This window comes from Rhinopithecus bieti, unplaced genomic scaffold (assembly GCF_001698545.2).
Source record: "Rhinopithecus bieti isolate Rb0 unplaced genomic scaffold, ASM169854v2 scaffold_13900, whole genome shotgun sequence".
Taxonomy (NCBI): domain Eukaryota; kingdom Metazoa; phylum Chordata; class Mammalia; order Primates; family Cercopithecidae; genus Rhinopithecus; species Rhinopithecus bieti.
In genome coordinates, this window is record NW_016808376.1 from 2,911,975 (window position 1) to 2,927,234 (window position 15,260).

Consider the following 15,260-nt stretch of genomic DNA (forward strand, 5'->3'; position numbering starts at 1 on the left):
CCGCCATTCTCCGCCCGCCTTCCCACCCCGCCACACTGAGCACCTGAAGGGAGGACCTTCTTCACTGGCCTTTGTTCCCGGTTTTTGGCCTAGAGCCTGACAAACGATAGCTGTTTGCTCCATACTTGTTGGACAACCAGACAGATGCATGCTGGAAGGATCGCTTGCTCAAAGACTGCCCATCTCCCCCTGGCATGTTACTGGTCCTTCTCTCCATTACTGTAGGATAGAGGTCACATTCCTCAGCCCAACTCATGGCTTTCCACAGGTGACTTGTCCTGCTTTTGAAGAGGCAGCTCCCTTAGCCTCTTTCTTCTCCCTCCTCTTCTGTTCTGAAGACCCGGGCTGGCATTAGGTGCACGTGATCCTGACTGCCTGATAATAATTTCCCATGATGAAAGTAGCAGAGCCAAGTGCCATTTCCCTTTCATTTAAATTAGATAAAACCCAGAACTGTGGCTTGCAAGCGATGGAAGTCCACTGGGGAAATGAAAGGTTCAGAGAGAATGGGACCCGTTATAATAAAAGCATTTGCACAGCCAGTGATTCCATCCACCCTGTGGCTTCTGTGTTCCTTGGAGTGCAATGAAATGTAAAGCAGGAGGACCTTTTGGAGGTGGTTTGAGGAATGGATTCTAATTGGAAATGGTGGCGGCATTCTGTACTTGGAGCACGCTCTGTAGACGGGGCACCGGGTGTGATGGGCACTTTATGAAGAGCCATAGGACCCCCGGGTCTGCTGTAGCTCAGGACCTCGGCCCCGCTGTCTCAAGTCCTTTCCACTCCGGTCATGTACTGGACATGATGGGAAGGTGCGCATCGCCCTCCCTTCCGCCCTCCTCTCCATCCTTCCTTCCATCATTCCATTCTTCAGTGGTTCTGTGTTCCTATTCTGTATTTGTATTAGCATTTCATAAAAATTATATACTGGCACCGATGTCAGTCCACTGCTAGATCTTCAAATTACTCATGAGACCTAAGAAAAACCTATGTGACAAACATAGGCTGGCCAGAAAATCCCGCATGATTTAATTTTACAATAATCTTTATAATGATACAATAACAATAGCTAAGTTATTTTCAACACATCTTAGCCTCTACTTATGAAGCACTTTACATGTATTTTCTCGTTTAATTCTGACAGCCTTACAATTCAGGTGTTATCTCCATCTCACAGATGAGGAGACCGAAACTCAGAGAAGTTAAGACACTTGCTTGAGACTGCATAGCTGTAATAAACGGCAGAAGCAGAATTGTCTATAACATAGAGGCAGAAACCATATTGAGTGGCAGAACCAGGTTTCAAACTGAGGTCTGACAGCAGAGCCCAAGCTTTTAAATATGTTCTGTGTTACAGGGTCCCGTGACTTAAAAGGGTTTGATTCCTGAACAGAAAACACAGGCTTGCTTTTTAACATAGTTAATATTACCTGGGAGAAGTCTTGTTATTACTTATGTGCCCTTAAAAACAGTATCAGTAATTGAATTGCTTCAGATTTCTGAGAGTATTTTTACAGTTGTTCAATCTGCCTTTACTTTCTCACTTTTGTGTTTTTAGATGCATCATCCCATTCAGATGAAACCTGCAGATAGTGAAAAGTCAAACGGTAGGTGGTAACCAACTGTCTTGTTTAATAATATCTGCTGCTTTAAATTACAAAGTCAGTTGGGGGCGGGAGAAGCTGGCCCGGCTGCTTTTCTCTCTAGAAGGCAGAGAGCACTGCGCCAGGAACCTTCTCTGTGACCGGGATGTCTGAAGGAATGCACTCTCCACTCTCCTCTCTCCTGTCCCATTGATCTCTGGCGTAAAGATGTATGTTACAAGCAGTGGCTTTCTGTGTCCTTCTGTTTGGGACTTGCCCTGTATAGGGACCCTGTAGCGTTTGGCTCCTGTCTCCTCCAACAAAGCAGTACAGGGGCATCTCATGGAGATCCAGAGGACATCTGCAGGAAGGGAGTTGCCCATGAAGAATTAGGCTATCTTTCTGTGGGTGGGGAGTGGGGTTGGTTTTTGTTTTTTCACCTTTTGCATGTGTTTTTTGGACTTGGAGACTGCCTTATTTTACTCTTCTCTAAATTGCACTGATGCATTTGCATCCAAATTCAGAGTGCAGTCTGCTGATTAAATCAACGTACACTTGGTGCAAAAATCTGCATTTGATGAGGTCCATAAATAATTGGGTTTTGCCACTTCAAGACACGAGAGAGTTGATAGCCACATTTCCCTCTTTATAAGTTTTTGTTTCATTTCTACGAACCTTCTGTCCCTGTTTTGTTCTTTTAATTTACTGAAATGTATGTTAAAAGAATCTTCTACCATCCTAGACTGGAGAGCAGCTCTGTCCCATAAGACTGACATAATCAGCACTGTTTCCTTCCAACAGGCAGTTTTGCACCTCATTAATTAGTAATCAGGGCAGAAGCCATGCACTTAGAGATCTGCATATCTGCAAATGGAAATTATGATTGGGTTCTAAATCTCTCCACAAGGTATTTTTTGCTAATTGTAGTGCATTCCATTTTCTGGCTTCTCCACAGACTAGAAAGTTTTGGAGAAAATTCCAAGTCATAGCATGGTGCTGCCAGCACCCGGCTTGTCAGAGCTTTCTTCTCTCAGCTCTCAGCAGAACACTGTGGCCCACACCTGTAGTCGAAGCTGCTCAGGAGGCCGAGGCAGGAGGATCCCTTGAGCCCAGGAGTTCAAGGCCAGCCTAGGCAACATAGATATATAAATAAAGAAAATTTTAAAATAGCTTTTCTATCTCTAGGAGGGGGCTTTGGTGCTTTAACCACTGTCGTCTCCTCAGCCCTGCACTTTACTTAGGGTTAATTCTTTTTTTTTTCTCTACTGCTTTATCACAAACATGACACTTAGCACCAGAAGTTGTCCAATCCGCTGCTGCTCTGTGGCCCCTTGAGCGAGCTGTGCCGCTCCTGCAGCCACCAGTTGTTCATTCATCAGTTACCGTGTGCCAGGCACGTTGCTAGGGGCCAGGGCTGCAGCACTGAATAGGAAAAGGAAGAATAAAAGACCCCAAGAGACTGTGCCTCAGATCTTGTAGAACTGACATTCAGTCTACTGATTTTAGTATCCAGAAGTCACTTAAACACTGAACCTGAATCTCCACATGTGTAAACATGGAATGTGTAAACATGGTAACTCCACATGTGTAAACATGGTAACTGTCTCACCTAAGTTGGCTTCCCCCCAGCCCAAGACTCCAATAAGATGTTTGTAATAGTCTCTGTAATGATTGAATGCTCCTACGAAATGTTGATTCCTGTTGACACCCAGAGGTGGTCTCCTGGCCTCTGCAGGCTCTCCACGGAGCGTGCTGGCCTGGGAAGATGACCACTTCACCCGGGCGGGCTCCTCTCAGCCCTTGTGCTCCAGAGGTGTGTGCTTGCAGTCTGACTTCCTTGGTGGGAGAGAGGAGAGATGACCCTTGTATTTTGGGATGAATCCTGTTGGTGCAGGTCATCTCAGAGAGTGTGGCCACTGAGAAATGTTCCCTGCCTTTGGCTCCGTAATACTCTAAACGGTGTCGGGACAAGGACCATGGAGTGAAAGTCTGTGGAAAAGGTTTTGTCTCATTTCTGAACCTTTGGTTGTAGTTGTAGAAACTTGAGAAATTAGCTGAACTGAAAACATTTGACCTGAAAAATCCCAGTACTAAAACACAAAGGGATATTTTTCTTTTGCATTTTCTGCTGTGCAGGTATTCATCTGCCTCAGAGAACCCTTTCTACAGGCAGCTGCCAGGAGTTTGCAGAGTGTTTTGTCGCTCTTTCTGTCCAGCATCCACCCTGGTCCCTGAGAACCATGTTTGCTTTGGGTCTAGAATCACAGCACATAATAAAACTGTCATGGGCACACCCAATGTTGCATGATCACAGAAGCCGAGGAGGACCGGGCACCGTTATTTTAGGATGAGATGGTTATGTGAAAATGCTGTTTTTCCAGCAGCAGCCTGGGGTAGCGGTTACGAACTATTTGAAGAAGCCTGGATTTGACCCCTGACTCCACGCTTGTTGGTTTTGTCCTCGGGCAAGTTATTTAACCTTAGTCAGCATCAGTGTCTCTTCAGCTGTGAGGGGGGCTACAGTGGTGTCATCTGAACACTTGTTGTAATGCCCATCTTACAAGGTTATTTGAGGTTTACATAAGTCAACATCTGTAAAGAGCTCAGCATAGCACCCGGCACATAGTAAGTATCCAGTGTGCTAAGTTCTGCTAAGTTAACACTGTTATTCCACTCACCGAGGCAGCCTTTCCAGTGCATTCTGAGCAGCAGAGGCTGACCTGTCCAGGCCTGGGCTGTTTATACCAAAACATAGCTCTGTATGTCCAAATGAAAACCTCCAAGCCTTCTAGTTGAGCCAGTTCTCCCTTTGCTTTGTGGATAGACCTTCATTTTCTGAATTTTCAGTAAGAAAAGTCCAAAAATATAAATGTGCTGAAGGCTGCTTTTAAAGGCTTTTCTATCTAGAGGCCCAAATGGAACCTCACCTTGCACAGACATGAACAGTTTCAAGGTCCTCTTTGAACCCGATTGAGGAATCAGGAGGAATATGTAGTTTTCTAAAGCGAGTGATGAAAGCTGCAAGCCTTTTCTCATTTCACATGGCATTTTTGACAGGTAAGCATAGCTTCTAAAGCTCAAAGAGCACAAAGATTTCTTTGGCTCAGTTGCTCTAAATAGCTCCTATAGTTTTGAAAGAAGTATAACGAGCGCTAATTGCACTTTTATTGAGTTTGCTGACATTTATGGATAGCACAAAGGACTCATCACAGTTAGACACTTACTGTCTTCATTATCACTGTGTTCAGATTTCTAAAACTTTGTATTTGCTGAGCAAGAAGGAGCTGCTAATCATGGATTAATTCGTGATGGACAGGTGAACTCCAGAAAAGCAGTCACCCTTGGCAGCTTTTGTCCATCCAGCGATTCTGAGAGAGGAAACCTCTAGGGTGAGCCCCGAAACGTTAGGTTGCGCTCAGATCTGCCCTGCACTTTGAGATTTCACTGAGCAGACTCCCCGAGTCTCCATGGCTTATAACCTGCCCTTTAGTTGGCTCTGATTTAAGCTGCAGCCTCTGGCACACCGATGGAAGCTCACGGCATTGTGTTTCCTGTCCACGTGCTCCCACAGGGCCAGGTTGTCCAGAAGGAAAATAATCCCACTCTGGAGAAGCAAAAACTCCTGGGACTGCTAAGAGGAGCACACTGAGGAAACTACCCACCTTTCAACAGAATCCACCTTTTTTGTTATTTTTCCATTGCAGAAAGTCAAATGGTGGGACAGGCAGGGTATGTGAGGAGGTGCGGATTTCACGCACCATCATAAACCAGCAGAAACGTACTTACTCTCTTTCATTCTCTGTGCCATCCAGCTTTTGATCCTCTGTTGCTGTGCCCAACGAGGTACCAGCTGTGCAGTACTGAAAGTCACAAGCAGTTGCTGAAGTTAGGCTGGCAGTGAGTGATACAGACAGAAGCTGCTTTCTTTCTGGTTCTAGGTCTCAGAGGCTGGAGCTGTGCTCATCTGATGTCTTTGCCTCTTGCCACAAGGGGAGTTGTTTGTTGTCTTTACTCTACATAGCGTTAAATCCATCCATCCCGCTTTTACCCTCCAACCTCACAATTTGCTGGGGCTCCTTAACGCCTAGAACCCAGAAGTGTCACTTAAGCCTGCTGTGTGTGTCTCTCTCTCAAGGCCTCCAAAACCTCCAGTGTCCATGTGTCAAGTTCAGAGCTAGCAGGAGTCAAGATAACTAAATATTGTCAGCAGAGGGTGCAGACCTGCAAAGCCTCCATTAAAAATAGGGATCATGGAGTGGCTCCATCCAGTCACTTTCTGATTCACTGGAAGATGAAGAAATAATTTTGAAATTCAAAGTGGAGAGACTCACAGATTTGGAGGCAGTAATTAAATGCCATATGTTAGCACTAACACATTGAAAAGTTGTTAATTAATTCAGGCAGCCCCAAATCCAGGTGCGACTTTGACAGATTGTACACCCGGGTGTTAGCACAGACTTACAATTAGGGATTTTTTTTTTTTAATGAAGTTTCTATTCCCCTAACTTAAAAAAGTCACCCCATGTATTTAAAGTATTAACCCATTCTCATCGTATCATAGAAGGTAGACTTCAGATGGCTGCTGGTGTGGAACCCCTTTTGACTGTGGTCATCGTTACTAATCCGGGGGGACCCCACCTGTGTAGCACTTCATGTGTAAAAGCATTTCCCTGCACTTATTCAGTGTCTGTCATGGAACATGACTTTGCCTCTAGAGGGCAGGGACCTTTTAAGTGTTTTGTTTTGTTTTGTTTTTTTAATTCCTTAAAGCACCTAGCAGAACACTGTGAACACAGTACATTTCATTTGAACAGCTGACTTTCCTGTAGGTTGAAAAAATAAGTGAGACACTTAGTGCCCGTGGATACTCAGGAAAAACTCACCAAGATGGTCATCAAAAGTTGATTAAAAAGTTAAGTGAACTCAAAATAACTGTGTTCTTGTAGAATGTTTACAGAGCTGTTAGGGACCCTCAGAATGGGAATTCGGGGGCTGAATTGTATGACTAACTTGTCCCTGGAAAACCAAAAAAAAACAACAACTCAGAAGAAAGCTGGGCATGCTCACTATTCCCCATTTTGCCTTTAAAGCAAACACAGCCCAACTGTTGAAACCACGGAGCAACATTGGCTGGTAAGAGACTCCCAAAGCCCAGCACTTCTGTGCACACGCACAGGTGCGCCCACACACCACACACACAGATGGAAGTTAACGTTTTGATAACATGGTGACGGAGGTTTCCATTTTTTTTCTTGGCTAATACTTGCTATTTTTAGAAGTGGGAGTTATCTTCCTTCTTGCTGCCTGGCCGAGTTGACCCTGAGTGATGGCTAGGAAGTCAGCATTTCTTCATGAGTAGTTTCCATTTTCTTCATATTCGTCTTAGGAAAAAAATCATTTTTAAGCTTACCCAGGAGCTGCATGTTTAATTTACTGTGGCATCCCCCTAAAGCTCAAAACCTACAAATTGTTGTAGCTAAATACCATAATTACTGGTTTACCCGCGAAACCAAGGACTTGGTGGGAATTTTTCATTTGCCTTTGTTTAGAAGAACTAAAACCAGATTGTTCAGGGTAAAAAGAAACGTAACAGGAATTTTATTTTACTCACAAAATGCCAGCCATAGTTTGGGGGCAGGAGTCTCAGAGATGAGAGGGAGGGAGTCCTGGCGACTTTTCTCCCTATTCCACCCCCTTTCCATCTCATCTCTCCCCTTCCTGTCCGATCTCTCCCCTTCGCATTCATGGGAATGCCACATTTCCACAGGGCCTCCGCCACCAGAATCCTCACATGTTAGTGAGCACAGGCAATGTAGACAGCCTGCAGCAGGTGGTGTGGATGGCCTGCAGGTGAGCTCCTTGCCCAGGGTATCTGGTGTCTCTCTGGCTTCATTGTTGGGCCTGTGCTGCCCATGACTGACCAGGCCTCACCAGTTCACAGCGGATCCATGCTACTTTGCCTTCTCTGAAGGGAGGAAAAAGAACTTGAATTGGAAGTTTTCCATTGGCGTACAGGAGGTCAGGTCCTCAGCGGTCTCCTTCCCAGGGATTAGATCCCGGGGTGCCTGTTGCCCGTGTCTCCTCTGAGTCTGAACACAAGCAGTGGCTCAGGCCAGCTAATGCTTTCTTCGCTGAGCTCCTTCTCTGCACATGAGGCTGAAGATGGGACGTGCCATCCTGAGGTCAGGCTGCTTTCCTCCATCCACCCAAACCAAGTCCCTACTACTCCACACTCCGCACCTTGCCTGGTTAGGACCTCGTTCTCTCCCACCTCCAGTCTCTCCAGACCCTTCGTCCAGCTTGAATTCCACATCCCCCAGCGAGCCTTTCTCAAACACTTGGGTGCACAATTCATAGTTTACAAGTATCGTGGAATTGTGCTTTTCAACTTGTATTCCTTGGTGCACTAGGGTTTCTGAGGTGTTGCAGGAGCTGTCAGTGGGGAGAGAGCTGGGTGGAAGGGATTCTGACCCCCCGCTCACCGTCCCCGCCTCAGGAACCCCGGTCAGCCCAAGTATGACATGGGCCGCCTTCTCTCCATTTCTGGGAGAGAGGAGCGTTTAAACCTTCATTCCACATACGACAAACCAGAGGTCCTCAGAGGTCAGCCTGTTTTCCAAGGACACATGTCAAACTAATGGCAGCACTGGACCTAGAACCTTGATCGCCTAAGCACGGCCATTGTTCACCCCTGCAAGCCTCCTCTCCTTCTCTGAACTTGGAGGAGACACAGCAGGGGAAGGAATCCTGGGCTAGGAGGAGGACTCCAGGCTGTGGGCCAGGCTGGTCCCTCCCACACTGGACCTTGGGAGATCTTTTGGAGACAGACAGAAGCTCCCTTAGGTCTCTTCCTTCCGCTCTGGGATTCTATGAAGAGGAGCCTTTAGCTGTCTCCTCTAGGCCCTTCAGGGCTGTGCTGGCCCATGGAGCAATCATGTGTGGCTCTTTAATTAAAAGTACGTTTTAGAAAAGCACTTCCTCAATCACACCAGTCCCTTTAAGTGCTCAGCAGCCACACTGTGTCAGCAGCACTGCAGTAGAGGAACCCACCTGTTACCAGTACACCTGCCCCAGCCGCTTTGCAGCACAGACACGTGCTTTAGCATCCAGAAGGAACTGGCTCCAGTAAGTCTGGGATAACTGCTCATTGGTTAAATGAAAATGAGACACTTCCTGTCGGGGGGAGGCATAAAAGAGAAAAGCCAATTAAATAGGAATGACGAGATAACACAGATTCAAAAGAAACATTTATGCACAAGTGACGTAAGGCAGAGCCCTCTAGGCCAGGACATCCTTCAGTGTGGTTGCAGCTGGCTAGATTTTTTTTTTTCCTAAGAAATAGATTGAAATGAAACGATGGAAAAGAAGCAGGACTTGTCCCCATGGGTGTCTGTGATGTCCTAAAACAAAAGGCACCTCTCCTAAAAGGACTCGCAACGCTGTCTTGAAATCAGTTTTAACCTCGCCTTTCAGGCTGAAAGTAGTTCACATGTCCTGAGCACAAGCTTGGAGATTTCGAGGAAAATCTCCCAGGTCCCGTGAGGTACAGCGGGTCTTGTCTTCCCCACCGTCAGGTGCCCGGGTTAGAATTTGCGTGTCATCCTCATGATCCCCAAATGCACTTTCATTCCCCGAGAATCTTGCCTTCGGTGGTTAGCACAGTATTGTTTCCTTCTTGATCATTTGTGAAGGGCTGGAAGCTCAGGACCGTCCAAGGTGTTTCTCCAGCAGCAGCAGCGCCGTTCTCCTCTCTAGAATCGGCTTCTTGTTGAGCCGTAACTAAGCTGGCTGCTTAGAACTAGGTGCGGGACCTGGTGGACACTGCATCACCAGTGTCGTGGGAAGGAGGTACTTTCCTAGCTCCCCAGAGCCGTGAGAATCTCTGATCTCTTATTCTTGTCTAGATCAGCAGGGATGAAGCATTTTGAAACAGAAACATGTTTTCTTCCCCCGAATGCTTTGTGACAAGTTTCAGGCGCTGTTTCGCTCCAGCTGTCTTTCCTCTGTTGTCTTTCGTCCCCTGACCTTTCTCTGTCCCTGTCGTTCAGGTTAAAAGAACATCTACAAAAAACCCAGAATAAAATCTGTATCCAAAAGTATCCCCAGGGAATGGTAGTTGTTGAACAGTTATACAAGTACTTTGGAATTTTAGCACATTACCATTAATTTCTGAATCGGAGAAAAGAACTTAACAGCATTCCATGTCATATTAAAACATTTTGTTAGTGAGCACAAGCACACAGGGGGATGGGTTCAGGAAGCGCCAGGTGGGAGGGAGTGGCAGGGTGGGCACGTGGAGGGAGGAGGATGGCTGGACATCTGCAGAGTTGGCCTTGGGACACGTGCCTGGTCTCACATGGCTGGGGCCCGGTTTGATGGGGTAATGAAGCATTGATTACAAGAAAAAAAGATGAAATGGCCTTTGCTCATTCCTCACTTTTATCTCCTAGCTGTGGAAGACAGAAAATTGTTCATAGGAATGGTTTCGAAGAAGTGTAATGAAAACGACATCAGGGTGATGTTCTCTCCATTTGGCCAGATAGAAGAATGCCGGATCCTCCGGGGACCCGATGGGCTGAGTCGAGGTGAGTGTGCTGTCTGGAAAGCCTCTCCCCTTCAGTGCTCATTGGAGCTGTGTGTCACAGTCGAGACAGATGTAGGCACCGCACACGGCAAGAGGTCACCCTGTAATACATCCCGTGTGATAAAGTTATCTAACCTGAACTTTTCACCATAGCTGAAATGATCACCCTTGATTTCTCCCATTCAGAAGGCCTTGGTGCCACCATATTAGCTCAAGTTATCACTGTCAGGTGTGCAGCCAACAGGCCGCCCTACTGCTAGGCATCCTTTTCAATCTCAAACTGAAGTGGATTTGGTGGGGGGAGGTGCAAGAAGGAGAGGGAGAAAATGAGAAAGGATATTTGTTGCGTTCCTCTTAGTCCTCGGGCTTCCTGCCTGTGCCTGAAAGAAATGTTAAGAGTATGTTAAGAGTACAGTGACACAAACCAGGAAAAAAGCGTGTCAGTATTCACAGAGCACAGTGTTCACAGTGCAGAGCAGATAGGGACGCAGGGTAACTGGGCCTGTCTTGGGGTATTAGAGTTTTATTTCAAAGAATAAGACTGGAGTCCTGAGCCAGGGGAACTCTTTAAGTGACAGAAAAGTGACTTTACCCTGAAGAAGATTGTAGGCTCTTCTTTGCCACTGTGATAGAAACAAAAGCTGTAGCTCAGAGCCTTGACGATAAGCCGGTGTTTACCAAATAGTTGGAAATCACTGTTGTCTTCCCTGTTTGCCTCTCCCTTGACAATGCTGCACACCTCCTTCCTGAAAACACTCATAAAGGCTGATGCTGGAGGTTGACATTCATCTGGTTGCAGTTCCCTGAATCCGTCCGAGGTGGAAATGTATATATACAATATGTTTTTCACTTCTTTTTGCTCTGTCGCCAGGCCAGAGTGCAGTGGCGCAATCTCAGCTCACTGCAGCCTCCGCCTCCCGGGTTCGAGCTATTTCCCTGTCTCAGCCTCCCAAGGAGCTGGGACGACAGGCACGCGCCACCTTGCCAGGCTAATTTTTGTATTTTAGTAGACACGGGGTTTCAACACATTGGCCAGGATGGTCTCCATCTCCTGACCTCGTGATCCACCCACCTCGGCCTCCCAAAGTGCTGGGATTACAGGCATGAGCCACCGCACCCAGCCTGTTTTTCACTTCTTACAAGAAATCCATATTTTTAGCAACATGGAGAGGTTTTCATTCTCTCATTACTGAAGTTACCAGTGCAGTTTCTGTGGGGCAAATGAGGAACTTGATTTCATTCTCAATCTCTGGCTCTGGGCCAGCACTGGCATCCCAAACCACATGTTGAAAGAAAAGATTGGCTCATGAGGATGAAAGCACTAGTCTTCACCCTTCTCACTAGTTTAACCTGACTTCAGCACCACGTGAGGAAGAACATTTGCTCTTTTGATTTTTAAACATAAAGCTTAATGATGTCAGCTGGTAGAATGGAAGACCGACAGAACAGAAGTTCCCACCTACAGCCGCCTCCAGAGCGCCAGTGTGGAGGTGGTCTACAGGAAAACTAGGAGGAGGTGGAACCACGCCAAGCTTTTGATTCATGTGTTTTCTTCTGAAGGTGGTTTAAAAAAAAAAAAAAAAAAAAAGGCGGCATGGAAATCACAGTTTATGCATTCTCTAACAATTCTGAAATTTTGTTATGTAACACTCACTTAGAAGATGTGATTCTCTAAAAGCTGAACTAGTCCTTGTATTGAGTGTGATCCTGGAATAGCAGATCCAGTATCCGGGGCTCCTCTGCAGCTTTTCACCTGTGCCATCGTCAGGGGCAAGCAAAGCCATCCATCGCTGTGATAGACCGCATCACCTCTGGCTCCTAAACAGCCTCACCAGCGAAGGGATACTAGCATGTCCTCCTAGCGGCTCAAACCAGCCAACCTTCTGATCACACCTGGTGCTCCATTTCTTCGTCATATGTATCTCCACTTAAGCAGACAAACCAGGAAATAGAATACCGTGGGAAAAGACAGTGTGGCTAAATTAAGAATAAAATATGTAGAAAGATGTGATCATATTTTTGTAATTCCTTTTCTGATGCCAATTTAGTAATTAGAATCCCTATTATCTCCTGTTGTTATTCTCAGTCACACTTCAGTGTTACCATTGGAATTTTCATTCTCCAAGATATGGAGACACGGCACAAATTATTAATCATAATGAAATATATAATGGCTTAGGGGCCAATGACCCCAAGTTCCAATCCCACAACTTCTACTGAAATGAAATAGAACTTTAGTCATTTTATTTTCTTACCTCTGTCCTGAGGTTTCCCCATTTGTAAATGACAGCGGTAAATATACCTGCCCTGCTTCTCTTGCAGGGGGTCATTCATGACTGGGGTGGTAGCTTTTCGCCTGAGCATACCATCTGCATGGGTTAGTGGAGAGATCCCGGGTGGGCAGTATGTGTGCTTGATTTCTGCTCCCCCTCTGCTGGCCTGGATGATCTAGGCAGTGACTCTGGCACACTTTCTCTGTCCGTCCACTGGGGACAGTAATGAACAGCATTGCTGCCTGCAGCGTTCAGAGCTCCTTGAGCATACATCAGTTATTTCTGCAGATCAGGTTTTAAAGCAGCCAGAACCTCCCTGGGAAAGAGCAGGACACACAGTACTTAACAAGAGAACTTAGCTAATTTGATCTGCCATTCGGTTGATTAACCAGCACTTGACACCAGAAGCAGGCTGTTCCTGCAACAGGTGACGGGGAGCACTCTCATCAATATTTTATGCAAATGCCGGCTCAGTGGAAAGAGGAGAAAACTTTTCCCTCCCCATCATTTTTTTTTTTTTTAAACAGCAGAAAAGTAATTTCTGGTGAACTGATGAGAATTCCCTATTGCAAAAAAAATACTCATTTATAACCATTTATTCTGAGAATGAAAGACAGACAGTGGTACGTTTTTCAATTAGCAGGACCCAGGGACTCCTGGCTACAGGGGCCTGCTCCTGAATCAGTGTATTTGTTAAAAGCACAATTCACTTTCATGCTACCATTTTGCTCTCATTAAAGAATTGCAGTTTTCAATCAAATATGAATAGGTGTCTCCCATTAGTGGCCCTGCAGATAAAGGGCATTCAGCATTTCTGTTCTCAGTGTCTATTGCTGGCTCAGCTGTTCACAAATAAATAAAAATTAAGTGAAACCAAAGCTTGGCTGCTCTGCCCAGTACCTTCTAACACAAAACCAGGCTATACCCTCTTCTGTGAGAAAGCTTTAAAATCAGACTCTTGGATCATGGTGAAGGAGAGGTGCAGCTGAGCGGTTCACTTTTCTTTTTCTGCTTTTGCCCAGTTCACCTAGGAGGATGAAGACAAAGGAGGCAACTAGTCTAGCTGGCTCTTGCGGATTTCTGATATCTTTTCTTCCCTGCCACATCAGTAGTTTCAGGTCCTCCCTAAAAGGCGTTACACTGAGGTTTTGCCAGACCGGCTGACCCAATACCCCCGCCGTGTCAGAGAGGCACACTGCCCTGACCCACAGCTGTGCCCATCGAGCCGTGCTATACTTTCCGTTAGAATCACTGCCTTTTTTTTTTTTTAAGTCGTGATCTACCTTTTGGCAAGAAAAAAATATATTTTTAAAATCCCATCGTACTCACTGGCCCCAGCCCATGTTCCAGGGCAGACACCCTCAAGAAGTTGTCACAACTCTCTACGTGGAAAGCACCTAACACCTGCCAAGCACCTGGAGCCTCTCGAAGATCCGAGGACTCTTCCTGGCTTGAGGCAGCGTGGCCGTATCTCAGTATGCGTTTCTCCCTTTGGGGAAGTAACCCATTCTGCCATCCTCTCTAACGTGGAAAACACTGAGATGCTTTCAAGCAACTATAGGGTGCTCGGCACCTTCCGCGGCGGCTGCTCAGCCTCTCCAGGCCTGCTGTAGAGCCTTCATGGAGAAAAGGAGCAGGATGCCATGGGCCCACATGTGGCAATTCAAATGAGGTGTTTGCTCTCAGAAGCAGAGCCTGAAGTTTCTAAGCCAAATGTACTTAAGCGACAGCATCACCCTAGCATGTTATTTCCTAAAATACACATGCTCTCACTTACCCACAATCCCACAGTCAGCCTGGGCTATTTAGGTACAGGGTTTTCTGCACTGTGGCAGTTGAATATCTGTAACCCAGAGACAGTAAAGGAGTTTATTTCATTCCCCCCGCCCCCCACAAACTGTAGGCAAATCTTCACTGCCATTTAAGGTAACTTTCTGCTTGTTTAAGAATATTCCAGCTGTGTTTATGGTGTTCCAACATTCCCCTGCCAAAACCCTTGACAAATGAATTGGCAATATTTTCAGGGATGTTGGCAAGTACAGACTGGATTTAGCTATTAAATCCTCATTTGTTTTTGTCACATCTGATCAGAATACAGGGATGGGCTTTTGACTATTACAACATGTACACAGTGCTTGGGAGGCTGACGCAGGAGGACCACTTGAGCCTGGGAGTTCAAGACCCTCCTGGGCAAACACAGTGAGATGCTGTCTCAGAACAACAACAACAACAACCATGTCCACAGAAATGAGTCAGTTTTCACACATTGTAGCTCTGCCCACACAGTACCTAAACATTCAGATGTGTAGGAACTTTGGCGACATGCCCCCTTGACTCCTGACTGCATTTGCCATCTTGTTCCAAATACAGACTTCCTATCTTATCTCAGGGATGAGATTTTGCCAGCTATGAAGCAGGTCCTAGTCTGTACCCAGCCTCACATGCCATAAATGAGTGATGTCTCTGTGCCAGTTTTAAATAAAGTAACCCAGCATCAGGGATGGCGCATCAGAGTATTAATTCTTAGGCCCCAATATTATATTGATAGTGTATGTTTAATGTTGTTGCCACTGCTAAAAAGATACAAGGAAGATTGGCTGCATTAAGATCTTTCTTTGGTTGACTAGGGACTTCTAAAGAAGTTTTCCATAGGTTAAAATCTCCTTCGTCCTACACAAGTTAAGTTATACTTCTTTCACTTGAAGTATAGTGGGCGCTACACGTACTCTTTCAAAGAAGTAACAAAAGCAAAAGGCCCTGGCATTGTTCATGCTTTTAAAAGTGCCTGTCCTTTTTTTTTTTTTTTTTTTTTTTTTTTTT

At 45.9% G+C, this 15,260-nt stretch overlaps 1 protein-coding gene across 18 annotated transcripts in view; it reads left to right on the top strand.

The window, feature by feature from the left end:
* The window catches only part of CELF2 (CUGBP Elav-like family member 2), a 558,220-nt gene that overhangs the window by 466,937 nt on the left and 76,023 nt on the right, over positions 1 to 15,260 (top strand). For all 18 annotated transcript variants that reach the window (XM_017886678.1, XM_017886680.1, XM_017886681.1 and 15 more), the window contains 2 exons: positions 1,559 to 1,607; positions 10,034 to 10,168. In XM_017886678.1, the coding sequence (XP_017742167.1) occupies positions 1,559 to 1,607; positions 10,034 to 10,168 (184 nt within the window). The remainder of the gene's footprint in view (positions 1 to 1,558; positions 1,608 to 10,033; positions 10,169 to 15,260) is intronic.